This window comes from Etheostoma spectabile, chromosome 1 (genome assembly GCF_008692095.1).
Source record: "Etheostoma spectabile isolate EspeVRDwgs_2016 chromosome 1, UIUC_Espe_1.0, whole genome shotgun sequence".
In the NCBI taxonomy this organism is placed as follows: domain Eukaryota; kingdom Metazoa; phylum Chordata; class Actinopteri; order Perciformes; family Percidae; genus Etheostoma; species Etheostoma spectabile.
In genome coordinates this window covers 23,465,759-23,486,259 of record NC_045733.1, presented here as the reverse complement: position 1 = coordinate 23,486,259, position 20,501 = coordinate 23,465,759, and the positions used below count along the sequence as shown (strand labels likewise).

Genomic DNA, 20,501 nt, shown 5'->3' with positions numbered 1-20,501 from the left:
TCCCATAGTGTCGTAACCGACGCAGTTCGAGTTCCCCTCGAAGGGGAACGTCTCGGGTAACCTAAGTAACCCTTGTTCCCCGAGATAGGGGAACGAGACACTGCGTCGGTTCACCGCCCCTCGCCGCCCCGCCCTCGCCCCCTCGCCCCCGCCTGGAGTGCCTTGCTTCATAGAAAGAGCTAATGAGCTATGTGCCGGCGTGCCTATATATGCCCCTACGGTTATGCCGTCACATGCTACCGTTCTCACTAGGACCAATAGGATTGGAGTAGTTTTCATTCGCATTCAGCCCTGTCATGCCTAAAGGCGTTCCCATAGTGTCGTAACCGACGCAGTGTCTCGTTCCCCTATCTCGGGGAACAAGGGTTACTTACGTAACCCGAGACGTTTTCATTAGTTGTCAGTTGTTATAATCATCACAATTAAAAGAAATGAAAATTTGAAATATATCACTCTGTGTATGATGAATAAATATAGTATACAAATTTCACTTTTTGAATATGTGATGATGCTATTTAAATTTTTGTTTTTGTCTTTATTAGCCCTCTACATCGGTTGCTTCTCACTTGTTCTTGTTGTTTATATGTACTGTCACTTTGTGATTCACTATTCTTTTACATATTGTAATTTGGGTATTGTTTTATGATCAGATTGTTTTTTGTGATCCTATTTTTTTATTTGTACTGTATTTGTTAAAAAGTTTTTTCTCCCAGAATCACTGGAGAAGAGAGCTTGCTCTTGGTGTCCCTCCCTGAATAAATAAGGGTTATAATAATAATAATAATAATAATAATAATAATAATAATAATAAAACTCTGAAATTGTGGTGTGTGTTTTGTCGCATCAGGTTTCGTCAGATGCTCTGCGACTCCCCCGACAACATCATCCACGTCAGTCACATGACCTACAGCACCTTCCAGGTGGGACGCCCCCCCCCCCCTCCCACTCCCCACCACCTTTCCAATACCCCCCCCCCCCCCCCCCACCACCACCTTTCCAATACCCCCCCCCCCACCACCACCACCTTTCCAATACCCCCCCCACACTTTTCCTCACAATTGCAGGAGAACAGAAGACCCCAACACGTCCTCCCTCGTATTGACCTCATTTTGTAATATGCACATTCCGTTAACTCATGTGGTAAGTGTAACGTCTGTGTGGCACATTTACAGTAACCAGCCCTGGTCACACCCCCCCCCCCCAGCACAGACGGGGGGGGGGGGCGTCCCCGGAAGGTGCTGTAGGTCATGTGACTGACGTGGATGATGTTGTGGGGAGTCGCAGAGCATCTGAGAAACCTGATGCGACAAAACACACACCACAATTTCAGAGTTTATTATTATTATTATTATTATATTATTATATATTATAAACCCTATTTATTCAGGAGGGACACACAGCAAGCTCTCTTCTCCAGTTGATTCTGGGAGAAAAAAACTTTTTAACAAATACAGTACAATAAAAAAATAGGATCACAAAAACAATCTCATAAAACAATACCCAAATTACAATATGTAAAAGATAGTGAATCACAAAGTGACAGTACATATAAACAACAAGAACAAGTGAGAAGCAACGATGTAGAGGGCTAATAAAGACAAAAACAAAAATTTAAATAGCTCATCACATATTCAAAAGTGAAATTTGATACTATATTTATTCATCATACACAGAGGGATATATTTCAAATTTTCATTTCTTTTAATGTGATGATTATAACAACTGACAACAATGAAAAACGTCTCGGGTTACGTAAGTAACCTTGTTCCCCGAGATAGGGGAACGAGACACTGCGTCGGTTACGACACTATGGGAACGCCTTTAGGCATGACAGGGCTGAATGCGAATGAAAAACTACTCCAACCTATTGGTCCTAGTGAGAACGGTAGCATGTGAGGCATAACCGTAGGGGCTATATAGGCACGCCGGCACATAGCTCATTAGCTCTTTCTATGAAGCAAGGCACTCCAGGCGGGGCGAGGGGCGGGGCGAGGGGCGGTGAACCGACGCAGTGTCTCGTTCCCCTATCTCGGGGAAACAAGGGTTACTTAGGTTACCCGAGACGTTCCCCTTCGAGGGAACTCGAACTGGTCGGTTACGACATATAGGGAACGAGATACCCTAAACCGCGCCGAACCCCGCCCTGCCCTAGGTGCAAGCAACCTGTGGGCACGACTAGGAGGAGAGCACCCGGGTGCCGGGTGCGGAGAGAAGGTCCAGACTATAGAAACCGAAAAAGTGTGTGAGGAGTGGCACAGCCAGCCGATCACAAACCCCGGAGAGACGCTCCAGAGAGGAGAGCCATAGGCCTCTATGCTCCTTGTGGAGTGAGCCGTACAGCCACAGGTGAAGGCAAACCGGCCACCTGATAGGCCAGGGAGATAGTCCGAACGATCAGTAGCCGATAGTATGTTAGAAGCGGGAACCCAGCCTTGGGGGCCCGAAACACACCAGCAACTGGTCTGTCTTCCTCCACCGGGAGGACCTCAGAGGGAAGACACTCAGCGCTCTGACAGGGCAGAGCAAATGGAGCCTCCCGTCCTCCGCCGTCACATGAGGTGGAGGATGAAACGCCTGCAGTACCACAGGCCCCATGACAGTGGACAGCACCATGGGAATGTAGCCCCTGTTATCCGGAATGGGGTGCAGGATGGCCCTCACAATACCCAGGGCAAACACCAGGCAACGGGGAGCAACCGAAAGGAGGTCCCCCACCCCCCTCAAAGAGGTGATAGCAAGGAGGAAGGCCATCACCAGGGTAGGTACTGGCCTCAGCTGACTCTGATTGATCTTGTGTTAAAAAAATAAATCAGACGTACTCAACAGTTACTCACTACTTGAGTAGTTTTTTCATTGAGCACTTTTTTACTTACTCTAGTAATTATTGGATGACTAATTTTACTTTTACTTGAGTCATATTAATCTAAAGTAACAGTACTTTTACTGAGTACAATTTTTGGCTACTCTACCCACCTCTGCTAATCAGATAATTAACTCAAAACACCTGCAAGCGGCCTTTAATTGGCTCTGGGTCTAGTTCTGCAGGCTACACCATCACGGGGAAGACGCTGTCCAAAAGACGACCATGCTGCAAGTTCTTTTGTATGTGTTAAAAATGAGAATTGTTAATTACAACAAAAACAAGCAGAGAGACGACTGAGGTTATGAAGTCGGAGGACAGACCGTTGGGACGCGGACATCAGCAGCACGCGGTGGGCGAAGAAAGGACGCCGTACCACACGAACCTCACGTCCGACATCTCGCGGTTGTTCAGGAAGTGGACGTCTGAGGACAGAGGACGGAGGCCGTGAGACCCTGCAAGGGTGTTTTGTCAGAAGAAAGACAAGGAGGACGTAGCCGTGGCGATGGGTTACCCAGCTGTGTGGACAGAGAGACGTCCACGGGGGGACGGCGGGGACGGGAGCGGGGCGTAGCAGTGGGAGAAGAGGACGGCAGCCGCTTGGTTACCACGTAGTCCTGCAGAGGACAACACAGCATCACAATCACAGACTGCACGTCCTCATGTTGACTATAGGCCTGGAACAGGTGTTAAAAGGTCCTAGGGTGTCAAACTCAAGGCCCGCGGGCCAAATCTGGCCCTCATCAATCATCAATTTAGGTGGGCGTGCTGGTGTTACAAGGAGGTGGTTTCAGGTGCATTCTGGGCGTGCTGGTCTAACAGGGAGGTGGTTCAGGTGCATTCTGGGCGTGCGGTCTAACAGGGAGGTGTGTTCAGGTGCATTTGGGCGTGCTGGTCTCAGGGAGGTGTGTTCGGTGCATTCTGGGCGTGCTGGTGTCTAACAGGGAGGTGTGTTCAGGTGCTTCTGGGCGTGCTGGTCTAACAGGGAGGTGTGTTCAGGTGCATTCTGGGCGTGCTGGTCTACGGGAGGTGTGTTCAGGTGCATTCTGGGCGTGCTGGTCTTACAGGGAGGTGTGTTCAGGTGCCATTCTGGGCGTGCTGGTCTAACAGGGAGTGTGTTCAGGTGCATTCTGGGCGTGTGGTCTTAGGAGGTGTGTGAGCATTTGGGCGTGTGGTCTAAAGGGTGTGTTCAGGTGATTCTGGGGTGTGGTCTTACGGGGAGGTGTGTTCAGGTGCATTCTGGGTGTATTGCTATCTTGAGGCAGGGGGAAGTGATCGCACCATTAACCAACAAAACCAACAGTTATTTTAACAGAGAATTATTAAAATGCTCCTAGGCACACACACAGGGCGCATACACTAGTCCTTTTACACACACACACACACACACACACACACACACACACACACACAACACAGGGAAGCACAATAGCACACACATGCAGAAGATTACAAAGATTACAAATAAAAAATATTACGGTGCAAATCCTCCATCATATTAGCCATGCTCAAAGGTCCAAACATGCCTGGCTTTTAAAGGGAATGGGAGAGGACCTCTGATTGGTTGTTGAAGGGAATGGGAGAGGACCTCTGATTGGTTGTTAAAGGGAATGGGAGAGGACCTCTGATTGGTTGATAGCATGTTACGTCCAGAACACACCTCTGATTAATGAAGACACTAAGTCCAGCCCTTTAGGACCATGCAGCCGGTACTCAGACCTTTTACACCGTCAAACTAGCAAAAGTGGATTTGGACACTCCCCCAACGCACCTGAACAGGCCCAAGGTTTTCCTATTTCACTGTGTTGCAGTCGAACAGATACCCATGCAAGTTAGAAGATAGAAAACCTCATGATTCAAATTCTCAGGAAGACAACAGTCGGTTACGGCTGAGAAGAAGAAACCATGAGGAGCGACAGAGATCCAAACCTTGCTGGTTTCCAGCATTCTGAACATGAGGGGACGCCAGTGGATAGCAGCTCGGGGGTGTAGTCCTCCATCCCGATGGACGGGAACTCTGCGAGGAGGGAGACGTGACTCGGTCCCGGCACAGCGTGTGGCTCTGTGGAGAGACTCCAGCCAGGGTGGAGCCTCCAGGGAACACCTGGACAAGCGGGGCGGCATTACTGTCAAACTGGAATTTGTGAAATCCACGAAATAATAAAATGTTCTTATTATAAACAATAAACGAAGATGGAAATCATTTGAGAAACGTTTGTAGCTATCTATGGTTTTTGATGCTAACGTTATCTAAAACGCCATTCAACTGACAGCCTGTTGTTGTCTGATGCTAACTTGTAGCTAAGCTAGCAGTGAACCAACTTGGTTAAGTAGGTCCATCTTTACTTGTGACGTTACAGAGTCTCCGTTAGCATCTTGGAGGCTACTTCAGACGTTAAAGATAGATAGATAGAGAGATAGATGGATAGATGGATAGATAGTAGATGGATAGAGGATAGATGATAGATAGATAGATAGATAGATAGGTAGATAGATGGATAGATGATAGATAGATAGATAGATAGATAGATAGTAGATAGATAGATGGATAGATGATAGATAGATAGATAGATAGATAGATAGATAGATAGATAGATAGATAGATAGATAGATAGATAGATAGATAGATAGATAGATAGATGGGGATGGATAGATGATAGATAGATAGATAGATAGATAGATAGATGGGGATGGATGGCAGCAAAATCAGTTACACAGCACATAATAGAGATATAAATGAAATACTAGGATACAATATACATAGAATAATACAGGTAAATACAAGAACTAATATTGGAATATATACAAGTTCAGAAAACAAAAGTGTGCAACTGCTTAAATAATATGAAAAATATGTAGATAAGCTATGAGCTCACCCATGTCTCTGATCTCCATGGTGACGTCCAGGTAGCCGTGCTCGGCGCTGTAGTAGGCCGCCTGCTGCAGGGCCTTCATCCTGGCTTTACACACGGGGGACAGGGCTCGGGGAGTCGGGAGCCGGGGTTCCTGGTCCTGGTCCTCCTCCTCCTCCTCCCTCCTCCTCCTCCTCACTCCTTCAGCAGGATCTCCTCCAGAGGAGGATGTCCTCCTTCCTGGGCTGCGGCTGGCACGAGCAGCCTCCTCAGGACGTTCGTAGACGAGAGACAGGACCGGTGAGGCTTTGTGTCTTTTATTCCATGCAGATTAACTATAACTTCAAGTAACAACTTAACGTAACTCAACGTAACTTACGTTTACGTAATTTACTGTTTTGAATCAGCCTTGTAGTTGCTGCTCCCAACATATGGAACCAGCTGCCTTTAGATATCAATTCGATTCAATTCATTTTTATTATATATTCAATTCATAACAAGAGTTATCTGGGAGACCCTTTACAGATAGAGAGGTCAGACCACACCAGAATTTACAAGGACCCAACAGGTCTAGTAGTTTCCTCCAGAGCAAGCACACAGGGCCACAGTGGAGGAAAAACTTCCTTTAGGAAGAAACCCGGGACAGACCCAGACCCGACCTAGACCCAGACCCAGGCCAGGCCAGGCCCAGGCCCGACCCAGATCCGACCAGGCCCAGACCCAGACCCAGGCCCAGACCCAACCCAGGCCCAGCCCAGACCAGCTCCTCCATTTCAAAATCCAGATCCATTTTATTTTTTGGGCACTTAACCCTCGTGTTGTTTCCCGTCAAAATTGAAAGTCAACACTAAGGTCCATATAAGAGACTTCAGATACAGTATTAGGGACCACTAAGGTCCATATAAGAGATTTCAGATCCAGTATTAGGGACCACTAAGGTCCATATAAAGAGACTTCAGATACAGTATTAGGGACCACTAAGGCCATAAAAGAGACTTAGATACAGTATTAGGGACCACTAAGGTCTATATAAAAGAGACTTCAGATACAGTATTAGGGACCACTAAGGTCCATATAAAGAGACTTTAGATACAGATTAGGGACCACTAAGGTCTATATAAGAGACTTCAGATACAGTATTAGGGACCACTAGGTCTATATAAAAGAGACTTCAGATACAGTTTAGGGACCACTAAGGTCTATATAAAGAGACTTCAGATACAGTATTAGGGACCACTAAGGTCTATATAAAGAGGACTTCAGATACAGATTAGGGACCACTAAGGTCTATATAAGAGACTTCAGAACAGTATTAGGGGACCACTAAGTCTATGTAAAGAGACTTCAGATACAGTATTAGGGACCACTAAGGTCTATATAAAGAGACTTCAGATCAGTAATTAGGGACCACTAAGGTCTATATAAAAGAGACTTCAGATACAGTATTAGGGACCACTAAGGTCTATATAAAAGACGTGATGAAGATGTGATATATCTGGATCAACTCTTCACCGAAGTGGTTTTTCTCATACTTTCATTGCTGAAACTGCAGCTTAAGTTATTTTTTATGATTCTACTGCTCTAAACGTCCAACCTGTGTCCGTGTGGCTGCATAGCGAAGCAGTTCATGTCCTCGTACAGCGGTGATGTCAGGGAGTTCCCATGATGCACTCTGAGAGAGGGTCTGTCCATGGGTGAGGAGCAAGCTCACCATCTGTAGTAACCTGAGAAGATTTGTTGGAATAATTCAAGAGAGAGAGACATCAGCTGTACCTTAACATGTACCTGATTGTGTTGCATGTTCATATACTATCACAGCAAATGCCAGCACGGTGTCTCAGTGGTTCGCACTTCTACTTCATAGTAAGAAGGGTCTGGGTTCGAGTCAGGTCTCTTGGCCCTTCTGTGTACAGTTTGCATGTTGTCCCTGTGTTTGCGTGGGTTTCCTCCCACCATAAAGACATGCATGCGGGTAACAAGACTGCAGTTGAAAATTAGCAATTGGCTAACCGATGCATTTACAGAAATGTTGATTAATGTGCATTGTCCTAATCAAATAGATAAATACAGGTGAAAGTCCTGTGTTGTACCTACAACGTCCTACGGCGTCAATTCAAATGCTATTGCAAGATAATGCACAGTAACTCAATGGAACAGCGTTGATAAGCATGCTTAAAAGCCAGAATGATCTGGATAACACGCCAATTTCAGGATCAGTCTGGCATTTGCTTGGACAATGAGCATGTAAGTATTATCTAAAGTTGTATTTGCAGAGTCTCGTGTGGTTGTCAAGTCTGGGTTTTATCTCTATGGAGCAGACCCCCGAGGTCTTCCCTCCGACCTACCTGCAGCAGAGCCAGCTGGAGCGGCGTTCTCGGCGGAGCTCTGCTGAGCGTCCAGCAGGGCTCCTCCTCCCACATCTGCTCCGGCCTCCAACAGCAACTGGCAGCAGGATGACATCACACCGTCACAACATTAACACCACCTGCTGCAGTCAACAACTGTCTCAGCAGCATCTTCCTCTAGATGTACCCCCGGTTTGTAAAGAAAAACTTAAAGGGTAACTTTGTTTTTGTATTTTTCTCAACCGGACCCTGTTTTCCGCATGTTATGTGTCTAAGTGCGATGTGGAACGACATCTTTAAACTGTTCCACTATTAAAGTTCTGTTTTGTCGCAGACAAACCAGATTATTCTAAGTGTCTGACAACATTATGGAAAGGATCCCTACAGGATAGACCTGTTGTTTAAAGAGTAAGATCCTTTTTGTTTAACATGAAAGACCCCAAATCACCATCACCAAACCCCCCGACTCCATTAAATAACATTGCTTTTAACATCGTAAAACACACTTCATTCAAAGTCAACAGAAACAAAATAAACTACCAAAAGAAATCTTGGTTCATCTTTCCACCGTTCAACAACAAATCACCACTTGGTCTGGTTAAAAGAACCTCTTAATTCACCAATTTACTGTGGAGGTATCGCTGCTCTATACACGCAAAAGTAGTGATTATTACATGAAGTCTGGTGGAGATATGCTGCTCTATACACGCTAAAAGTAGTGATTATTTACATGAAGTTGGTGGAGATGCTGCTCTATACACGCTAAAAGTAGTGATTATTTCATGGAGTCTGTCCAAGATATGCTGCTCTATACACGCTAAAAGTAGTGATTTTTACATGGAGTTGGTGGAGATATGCTGCTCTATACACACTAAAAGTAGTGATTATTTACATGGGGTCGGTGGAGTATGCTGCTCTCTACACACTAAAAGTAGTGATTATTAACGTGGAGTCTGGTGGAGATTGCTGCTCTATACACACTAAAAGTAGTGATTATTACATGGAGTCTGGTGGAGATATGTTGCTCTTTACATGCTAAAAGTAGTCATTTTTACATGGAGTCTGGTGGAGATATGCTGCTCTACACACACTAAAAGTAGTGATATTTACATAGAGTCTGGTGGAGATTTGCTGCTTATACACGCTAAAAGTAGTGATTATTTACATGGAGTCTGGTGGAGATATGCTGCTCTATACACGCTAAAAGGTGATTATTTACATGGAGTCTGGTGGAGATATGCTGCTCTATACACACTAAAGTAGTGATTATTTACAGGGGTCCGGTGGAGATAGCGGCTTCTACACATAAAAGTATAGGATTATAACATGGAGTCTGGTGGAGATTCTGCTCTATACACGCTAAAGTAGTGATTATTTACATGGAGTCGTGGTGGAGATATGTTGCTCTTTACATGCTAAAAGTAGTCATTATTTACATGGAGTCTGGTGGAGATATGCTGCTCTACACACACTAAAAGTAGTGATTATTACATAGAGTCTGGTGGAGATATGCTGCTCTATACACGCTAAAAGTATTGATTATTACATGGAGTCTGGTGGAGATATGCTGCTCTATACATGCTAAAAGTAGTGTTATTTACATGTAGTCTGGTGGAGATATGCTGCTCTATACACGGTTAAAAGTAGTGATATTTACATGGAGTCTGGTGGAGATATGCTGGCTCTATACACGCTAAAAGAGTGATTATTTACAAGGTGTCTGGTGGAGATATGTTGGCTCTACACACACGCTAAAAGTAGTGATTATTTACATGGAGTCTGGTGCAGATATGTTGCTCTGTACACGGTAAAAAGTAGTGATATATTACTGGGTCGGGGAGATATGCTGCTCCATATACGCTAAAAGTAGGAGTATTTACATGGAGTCTGGTGGAGATATGCTGCTCTATACATGCTAAATAGTGATATTTACATGGAGTCTGGTGGAGATATCCGCTCTATACACTCTAAAAGTAGTGATTATTTACATGGAGTCTGGTGGAGATATGCTGCTATACACGCTAAAATAGTAGTGATTTATTAATGGAGTCTGGTGGAGATATGCTGCTCTATACACTCTAAAAGTAGTGATTATTACATGGAGTCTGGTGGGTTTTGTGATGAGGATTTCTGGGCTGTTCATGATATCTCAGATAGCTCAGTTGGTAGAGCGGGTACCCATATATAGAGGTTTACTCCTCAGCGCAGTGCGCGATGGGGCCCGGTGTGTTTAACCTGACACCCCCCCCCCCCCAAAGCTGTGATCCAGTGTCCAGTGTGGAGCTCTCACCTGAGCCAGGACAGGTGACCGTGCAGCACCGAGAACGTCAGAGCCACCCAGCGCACGCGGGGTGGACGACGGGTGTCTGGCAGAGCAGCCTGGAACTGAACAACACACACACACAACCACGCACAACACACACTTCAGTCACAAACCAGGGCTTTGCGGCTATGTCTCCCAATGTCTCCAATGTCTCCAATGTCTCCAAGTCTCCAATTACACTACACATGGCCCCAATTACACATGAGCCTCAAAATTTGAAGGAAGGGAGGATGAGGTTCAGGGTTACTGTCCCAGCATGAGGACAACCTTCTTCCATTATGAGGAGACAGAGACAACTAGTGAGGGAACTACGATTGCAGTAGGAGGCCTGTTGTTTTGGGGGATATTTGGTCAGTTAGTCTTTATTGGGTCTGAGAAGAGACGTAGAGGAGGGAGGGGGGTCAGCAGAGTGGTCTACCGCAGGTCCAGGTTGCTCCGGCCTCGACGAGCATCTGCACCAGCTCATCGCCTGCTGAGATGCGTACATCAGGGGAGTCATTCCCTACACACACACACACCACACACACACACACACACACAGACACACACACACACACACACACCACACAGAACCACACCACACAGACCACACACACACATATATAAGAGACTTCAGATACGTATTAGGGACACTAAGGTCTATATAAAGAGACTTCAGATACAGTATTAGGGACCACTAGGTCTATATAGAGACTTCAGATACATTATTAGGGACCACTAAGGTCTATATAAAGAGACGTCAGATACAGTATTAGGGACCACAAGGTCTATAAAAAGAGACTTAGTAAAGTATTAGGGACCACTAAGGTTTATATAAAGAGACTTCAGATACGTATTAGGGACCACTAAGGTCTCTAAAAAGAGACTTCAGATCAGATTAGGGACCACTAAGGTCTAATAAAAGAAGATCAGTACAGTTTTAGGGGACCACTAAGGTCTATATAAAGAGACTTCAGATACGATTTGGGGACCACTAAGGTTATATAAAAGAGAATTCAGATACAGGATTAGGGACCTGTTGTGGTTTGGGGGTGACTGGGTTTTTTTTCCTATCTTGCTCTCCCTCGTTTCTAGGTCTTTTCCTCGGTAAGTGGTCGGTGTTCTTGCTTCCTGGGTTATGTTGATAGTCTGGTTTCCTGTCTGTCTCGTCTTGCCAAGCTTTACTTTTCCCGTCTGATGTCCTGCCCCGCCCAAGGTGATTCACCGATGTTCCACCTGTTCCCATTACCTCGTTGCCTCATGTATTAGCCCCAGTGATCCTTTTGTCTCGTGCCAGATTCTTATGTCCGTCCACGTGGTGAGTCTACGTTCTGTCTCGTTCCTGTCTCGTTCTGTCTCGTTCTCCTCGTCGCTCGTTCCGTCTCGTTCCTGTCTCGTTCCTGTCTGTCGTTCTTGTCTCGTTCTTGCCTCGTTCCTGTTCGTGCGCCTCGTTCCTGTCTCGTTCTTGCCTCGTTCCTGCCTCGTCCTGTCTCGTTCCTGTCTAGTTTCCTGTTCGTTCCGTCTCGTTCTTGTCTCGTTCTGCCTGTTCCTGTCTGTTCCTGCCTCGTTCACGTCCGTTCTTGCCTCGTTCTGTCTCGTTCCTGCCTGTTCCGTCTCGTTCCTGCCTCGTTCCTGCCCGTTCCCGTCTCGTTCCTGCTCGTTCGCCTCGTTCCTGTCCTCGTTCCTGTCTCGTTCCTGCTCTCCTGTCTCGTTCCCGTCGTCGGCTCGTTGTCTGTTCCGGCCTGTTCCTGTTTCGTCTCGGTCTCCTTGGTCTCGTTCTTGTCTGTTCTGTACTCGTTCCTGTCTCGTTCCTGTCTCGTTCACTGTCTCGTCCTGTTTCGTTCCTGTTGCTCGTTCCTGTCCTCGTTCTTTGCCCGCGTCTGTTCCGTCTCGTCTCCGCGTCCTGTCTCGTTCCTGCTCGTTCCTTCCGTTCCTGCCTCGTCCTGTCTCGTTCTTGTCTCGTGCCTGTCTCGTTCCTGTTCTCGTTCCTGTCTCGTTCCTGCTCGTTCCTGTCTCGTTTCTTGTCTTCGTTCTTGCCTCGTTCCTGTCTCGTTCCTGCTTTCCTGCCTCGTTCTGTCTCGTTGCTGTCTCGTTCCTGTTCGTTCCTGTCTCGTTCCTGCTCGTTCTTGTCCGTTCTGTCTGTTCCTGTCTCGTTCGGTCTCGTTCCTGCCTCGTTCCGTCTCGTCTTGTCTCGTTCTGTTGTCTCGTTCTTGTTCGTTCCTGTCTCGTGTCCTGTCTCGTTCCTGCCTCGTCCTGTCTCGTTCCTGTCGTCGTTCCTGTCTCGTTCCTGCCTCGTTCTTGTCTCGTTCTTTGTCCTTCCCTTGTCTCGTTCCGTTCGTCTGCCTGTCCGTGCGTTCTTGTCGTTCTTGTCCTCGTCTTGTCTCGTCCTGTTTCGTTCCGTCTCGTTCCGCCTTGTTCCCGACGGGTCCCTGTGAGTTTTCCCTTGTGGAGTCCACCCTGTTTTAGTATCCTGTTTTTGGGTTGTGGACTTTTTTGCCTTTTTGCAACCTGTTTCTGTTGAACTGTGTCAATAAAGCTGTTTGTGAGCTCCCTCTGCTGCTCTCCTCTGGTTTGGGTCCTCTTCCCCACACACCACAAAAGGGACCAATAGGTCGTATAAAAACCATCCAAAGTGTCATAGGACCTTAATAGGACCCCCACCCCACCTCACTGGCGTCCATGGTGTTAATACCCCCTCGGCTCCCAGAAGCTGTGTGGCCTGCTGGACACGACATCTGCGCCACTTGAGAGCATCCTGAAGCCAAATCCAGCTGGAACTTGGCGGAAGCAGCTTCTGCATCCAAGCCTTAAACGACAGGAAACAGCACTCGGCCGAAGAGACACAGAGACCGACAAATTAGAAAAACCTGTGAAGCATAGGGAAATTTGCGGTTTGCAACGTTCCTCGCAAAGTCGGGATTTATCAAGAATTTACATGTGGAACCACAAAAAAAAAATAAGGGCGATAGAGCCTTTGCAGTGGGCGCCCCCACCCTATGGAACAAACCCCCCATACACGTGGGCGCCCCCCACCCTATGGAACAACCCCCCCATGCAGTGGGCGCCCCCCACCCTATGGAACAAACCCTCCATGTGATATAAGCTGCACAGACCTTACAAATGTTTGAAATCGCTACTTAAGACGCACCTGTTTGCTGCCGGTTTTAACCCTCGTTTAGGGTTAGGGGGTTAGGGGTTAGGGGGTTAGGGTTAAAGGGTTAGGGGGTTAGGGGTAGCCTTAATGAGATTTACAAAGATATGTTAATATGAAAATACAACGCACCCATACTGTAAAGACGCCATAGACACACCACACACACACCCACCATACATAGACAACCCCCACACAGACACATAGACAAACACACACACACATAAACACAGACACAACACACACACACCACACACACACGACAAGCACACACAAACACAACAAAGAAAACACACACAATACACCACAGACACCACCAAGACACGCCACAACACCACACACACACAAAGACACCCACACATAGGCACGCCCCACCTCACACGCAAACACACAACACACCACACCACAGATACGCAACACACACACACACACACACACACAAACACACACACACCACAGATACCCACACAAAGCACGCACACACACACACACATAAACACACACACACAGACAAACACATAGACACGCACACACACACACACACAAACACACACACACAGACACACACACATAGACACGCCGCACACAACCACACTCACACGCAAACACACACACACACGATACGCACACCACCACACACACCCACACCCAAAACACACACACAGACACCCACGACATAGACACGCCACGCCACACACCACACACAAAACACACACAGACACCCACACATTAGACACCCACACATAGACACGCACCGCACACACACACACTCACCACGCAAACACACACACACACACACAACACAGATACCACACCCAACACCACACACAAAACAACACAAACACACAGATACCCCACACAAGACACGCAAACACACACCACACACACACACACACACATCACACAAACACACACACACCACCACAGACACCCCACACATAGCACGCAGCAACACACACACACACTACACACACACCACACACACACACCCACACACCACACACCACACACACACACACACACCACACAGCAGCCCAGTTAGGAGAACGGCACAGTTAGTTTTCATAAGCAGTTATGAACCTGAACATGAGCGTGACATGGGCCCTTTAAAGACCTGCAAACCAACCCAGAGGGTTGATTTCACATACCCAGCATGCACGTGTGGTTTGGCGTCTTACTTCAGCTGTCTGGGCTCGCCGTCCAGTCCCGGGAGGAGCTTGCCGCGCCGCCTGTTGACACATCGCTGTCACAATAGGCTGGCGGCGATACTCAGCGTGCACCACGGCGACCCGGATCCACTCTGAGATCGGGGGAGGAGCAGGAACGGCCTGGGGGGAGGGGGGGGACAACGCTGGGAGGTTGGCTTTTAATTCAGTTAGTTTTAACATATTATATTTTTAAAACCAATGACATCGCAGAGAAGAAGAACGCGGCGGCCGGTTTGTCGGTATAAGTTGAGCGCGTTTCCCACAAGAAGAAGCAAGGAAAGAAGAAGAGGAAAACTCCTTCTTTCACCTTCGAAATATTGCTAAAAATCAGACCCTCACCACTCCCTCTGCTGCTGAAAGACTTCTTCACGCCTTCATCTCCTCACGACTCGACTATTGCAACCCACTACTCACTCGGCATCAGCTCCACCTCCATCAAAAGGCTCCAACTGGTTCAGAACTCACCGCTCCACATCCTGGCCCCAATCACTCCGCGTCCACATCGGCCCCCACATCACTCCGGCTAAAACAGCTACCTGGCTTCTCACCGGATCACATACAAGATCCTGGTCCTACCTACAAAGCCCTACACCACTTGCCCGTCACACCTCACTGTCCTCCTGTCCCCCCCTACAACCCTCACGGTCCCAGATCCACTCGGCGTCTCCTCTACGTCCCAAGTCAAAGCTCCGCGTTTGGGGGCCGAGCCTTCTCCGGCGTCCCAGGGCTCTGGAACCCCCTCCCATGGAGATCCGCATCTCTGAGTCCCTCACCATTTTCAGTCCCGTGTCTGAAGACCCATCTTCGTTCTGCTATCTTTATTTGTATTTTTATTTTGTTTATATACACGTGTTCTACTATGTAAGCAACTTGAGCTTGGGAAAAGCGCTATACAAATATCAATTTATTATTATTAAAATTTCAGTGTTAAAGGAAAAACAAAGGCTGATTGGACCAACAGTCTGCTGTCGTTTGTTTACAGCAATTACATTTTAAGCTAGTAATCATGAGAATTAATTAATTTATGATGGAAAATGCGTTTTGCAGCTAAATGCAGCTAAGCTGCTTTGGTATTTGTTGATTTTGTTATTTTCTGGGAAGCTGTTTAACTCCCTGCTACTGTAGCACGTTGAGATTTCATTTGAAATTAAAGGGCATTATAATAAATTTATTAATGAGAGCCTGGCTATCAGCATCCTTTAACCCAGCTCAGAATATAATGGGCTCAGGCCGCATGACATCAGACGGACCGTTGTGATTGGTCTGATTCTCCTCTGTTTCTTTCCAATGGCGAGAGCTGACAGAGGAGGTTGCAGCTCATCTTCCCATCAACACGTAAACACACAAACACACACACACACACACCCCCACACACACACAACACACACACACACAACACACACACACCACACACCCTGACATATTTAACAAATGGGCATTTAAAGGCCAAATATGTGGTCAAACCACAAATTCTATCCTACAGACGAGAAAAAAAAATCTTGTGATACAGATCCTTGTAAAAAATCAAACTTAGACGTTTTTATTTCAATAAAATATAAAATAAGTTTTATTCAATTCAAAAAAAAAGAATAATGATACGAAATGATCATTCCTTCAAAATCGTGAATCATTGAAAAAATATAACAAATAATCGCACTAGACATTATTCTGATATTGTGCAACCCTATTGTGGTTTAGTCACACCACACACACACACACACACCACACACCAACACACACACACCCACACACACACACACACAAACAAACACACACACACACCTCTCTCGGCGTCAGTGTCATGGTGGAGGGATCCAGATTTTGGTTTTCCAGCGACCCATGTGTGGGTGGACAGGACGTAGTAGAGCGTCCGGAGGGCGTCTGCGGCCCAGGATGCTGACGGCTGATTGGCTGGCGGGGGGGCTGACTGACGGACGTGAGCTACCAGACGCTGCATGTGGTGCGTCGCCCGAGTCACCAGATACACCTGCAGGGAGACAGGAGACATCAGACGGACGTCAGGATCTTAAATACAGCATCAACAATACAAAGTGAAAACATCGATGCACTTGTCATCTTAAGATGCGCCTTTATTTTGAATTCCCACTTTATGTGATTTTGATTAACCCTTGCGTTGTCTTCCTTAAAGTCCTTTGAACAAAAAAAAAAGAAACGTCCTCTGGTGGACAGACTATGGCAACGCCATCACTAACAGGGACGTTGTTAGGTCCTCTGGTGGACAGACTATGCAAGCCATCACTAACAGGGACGTTGTAGAGCGTCTCTGGTGGACAGACTATGCAAACGCCCACTAACAGGGACGTTGTTTAGAGCGTCCTCTGGTGGACAGACTATGCAACGCCATCACTAACAGGGACGTTGGTAGAGCGTCCTCTGGTGGACAGACTATGCAACGCCCATCATTACAGGGACGTTGTAGAGCCTCTCTGGTGGACAGACTATGCACACGCCATCACTAACAAGGACGTTGTAGATCGTCCTCTGGTGGACACACTATGCAACGCCATCACTAACAGGGACTTGTAGGGCGTCCTCTGTGGACAGACTATGCAACGCCATCACTAACAGGGAACGTTGTAGAGCGTCCTTGGTGGCGACAGACTATGCAACGGCCATCACTAACAGGGACGTTGTAGAGCGTCCTTTTCTGGTGGACGACTATGGCAACGCCATCACTAACAGGGAACGTTGTAGAGCGTCGTCTGGTGGACAGACTATGCAACGCCATCACTACGGGGACGTTGTTAGAGCGTCCTCGGGGACGACTATGCAACGCCATCACTAAGTGACGTTGTAGAGAGTTGCATCTGTAAGATCGTCTTTTTAATTCCCATTTTTGTGTTTTTTTATAACCTCGTGTTGTCTTCCCAGTCAAAATAGAAAATCAACACTTTTGTTGAGGCTTTTAATCAATGTTTTTAAGTTTTCTACATTTTGTCCTTTTTTTTATGAATTGTCCAAAACCAATTTTATTTGCTTTTGTACCTATCCATATTAGATAATATAATATATAACTGTATATATGGTAACTGATGGTTTAATGAGTCTTTCTGTTACACGGTCTTAAATTGATGAAAACTCAATTGTTGGTGATTCATGTTCACCACCCTGAATAATAATAATATAATATAAGACCTCAGTGACTAAGGGGAGACAGGACCATAAACGGCGTGAACCTGCAGCTTCATGACCCTGTGGCACAACACACACACACACACACCACACACACACACAACACACACATACACACAGCACACACTCACAGACTGTTATTTTACCTCCAGATGAATGAGCTAGTACGGTGGCCTGCAGGTGTGAAGGGCCTTGTTTTCTGATACAAGCCGCGGCTGTTATGAAGGGGAGGGGGGGGGCTGTGGGGGGGGGGGACGATGGCAGCTTCTAACGATACATTCCAGAAGACCCACACCGCACAGTTTAAAACACAAACACACACACACACACACACACACACACCACACACACCACACAACACACACACAAACACACACACACACACATCTCCCTCTAAGATATGGTTGCAGGCTATCTGTTTTTATTCAGCACACACCAACACAGGAGCCGGTTTGACTGTCGAAGTCACGAGGCAACACACACACACACTCACCAATCACGACCACCGCCACATCCCCACACCACCCACCCAACACACACACAAAACACGAACACATACACAAATCACAGGTGCTATTACTGTGTGAAAAGCACGCGATCAACCACACCACAAGACACAAGACACAGAAACACCAACAAACAACGAGCTCGACGCTGCTCACACACACTATGACGAACACACGAACGCACAACACACACACTACATTACATACCACAGAAACACACACACAGCAACACAACACACAGGAGCCGACTGTGGCACAAACACACCACACTCAAACACACACCTACAAAATCACAAACACACACACACAACACACACAGCCACCAGCACAGGAGCCGGTACCTGTGGCACAAACCACAACACACTCAAAATCACCACACACACGGAGGAGCCGACTATGTAGCGCTACACCACACACAATCACACACAAGCCGACTTGGCACCGCACACAAGCAGACACACACACGATCACACAAACACACACACACAGAGACAGCACACACACACACACACACACACACACACCACAAACACACACACAAGCACAGCAACAAACACCACACAACCACACACACTCACGTCAAGCTCCTGCTGATGTGCTGCCCCACCGAGGTGGCGAGCAGGGCCTGCCTCGCAGGGTCCTCAGCTCCAGAATGGACGTATGGGGAGCGTCCTCGACCTGGTCTCCAGCGCGGTCACTGGGATCTTCGTGTACGGGTGACTGGAACTCGGCAGCGACAGCTCATCTAAAACACACAAACCACAAACACAAACCAAAACGTATCTTAGGGCGGCAATTAGATCTGTCAATAACATCACGTCCAGGGTGCGATTATTTGTTAATGTTAAAATGTGGAGTCGTGTTTCCCAAAATCCCAACATAAGTCCGCCCAATGTTCATTCTGTCCACAACTGCAAAGCATTACGTTTACTGCCACAGATGATGAGAAGAGACTAGTATGTCAAAAAAGTATAAAAGTCATAATAAGTATGTCAAAAAGTCATAAAAAAAAAACAAAAAGTCATAGTAATAGTATGTCAAAAAGTCAAAAAGTCATAGTATAATATGTCAACACAAGTCAAAAAGTCATGATGTATAGTATGTCAAAATCAAAAAGTTCATTAGTACTACAGTATGTCAACAAAGTTATAGTATAGAGTCAAAAGTATTACAAGTATGTAGTATGTCTACAGTATAGTTAGTTGTCAAAAAGGTATCAAAAAGTTATAGTTATAGTATGTGCAAAAGTTATAGTATAGTATGTCAAAAAGTCAAAAAGTTATTGTTAGTATGTCAAAAGTTATAGTGATAGTTGGTCAAAAGCAATTTATCAGTATAGGTATGTCAAAAGTTATATACATAAGTATGTCAAAAAAGTTAATATTAAACAGGGCGTCTTCAACGTTTTCCAGGCCAAGGACACCAAACTGAGGGAGATGGGCGGGACCCACCAATTAATATACTGTATAACAGTGTGTTATATCAAACTGGCCTATATGCCATGTGGGCATTGACTGAAAGACTCTTCTGTCCTCCAGTGTTATGTCTGTCACTACAGTGTGTTGAGTTCATGTAATGTTGATTTAAAAAATCCGTGGATATAAAAAAAAGTCTAATCAAACCAACTTCGCGACCGTGCCCATGCAGTACCTATCCGCGGACCCCACTAGGGGCGCGGCACCCCTGTTGGAAGACCGGGAGTTTAAAAAGTTAGTATAGTAATGTCAAAAAGTCTAAAAAACTCATAGTATATAGCGTGGTGTAACACGGACTGGGAATGATTGAAAGATAATACTCTGACTGGAAGAACACTACTCAGCTTTGTTAAAAAGTCGGGTTGTGTGTGAGCGGAAAGTCGTGTGTGTGTGTGTTGTGTGTGGTGTGTGTTGTGTGGTGGTGTGTGGTGTGTGTCGCTGGGGAGAGTAATTGGTGCGATTATGGGATGTTTCACAGTACAGGATAGTATCTGGGACACAAAGGCGGGGAGACCAGTCTGCAGCGCACAAGCACAAATCCAACGCTGTCTCTAATCCTACCTGGTATGCCGCTACAAACACACCACGACATACACACACACACACACACACATCACAATCACTACACACACACACACACACACACACA

General features: G+C 46.5%; 1 protein-coding gene and 2 long non-coding RNA genes across 4 annotated transcripts in view; 2 read left to right on the top strand and 1 right to left on the bottom strand.

Annotated features, from left to right (window-relative positions):
• Positions 1-20,501, top strand: part of LOC116690741 (ankyrin repeat and BTB/POZ domain-containing protein 2) — a 92,697-nt gene that overhangs the window by 67,777 nt on the left and 4,419 nt on the right. Inside the window, exon 15 of the mRNA XM_032517908.1 lies at positions 848-920. Coding sequence (XP_032373799.1) covers positions 848-920 — 73 coding nt within the window. The remainder of the gene's footprint in view (positions 1-847; positions 921-20,501) is intronic.
• Positions 3,621-4,266, top strand: LOC116690749 (uncharacterized). Of its 2 annotated transcripts, none has more exons than XR_004332357.1 (3): positions 3,621-3,686; positions 3,890-3,931; positions 4,083-4,266. It is a non-coding gene; the product is annotated as an uncharacterized LOC116690749 (long non-coding RNA). The 2 variants fall into 2 exon arrangements; XR_004332356.1 differs by having other exon boundaries at positions 3,850-3,931; positions 4,083-4,153.
• The window catches only part of LOC116690758 (uncharacterized), an 8,012-nt gene continuing 6,143 nt past the window's right edge, over positions 18,633-20,501 (bottom strand). Inside the window, exon 3 of the long non-coding RNA XR_004332361.1 lies at positions 18,633-18,646. This is a non-coding gene — a long non-coding RNA (uncharacterized LOC116690758). The remainder of the gene's footprint in view (positions 18,647-20,501) is intronic.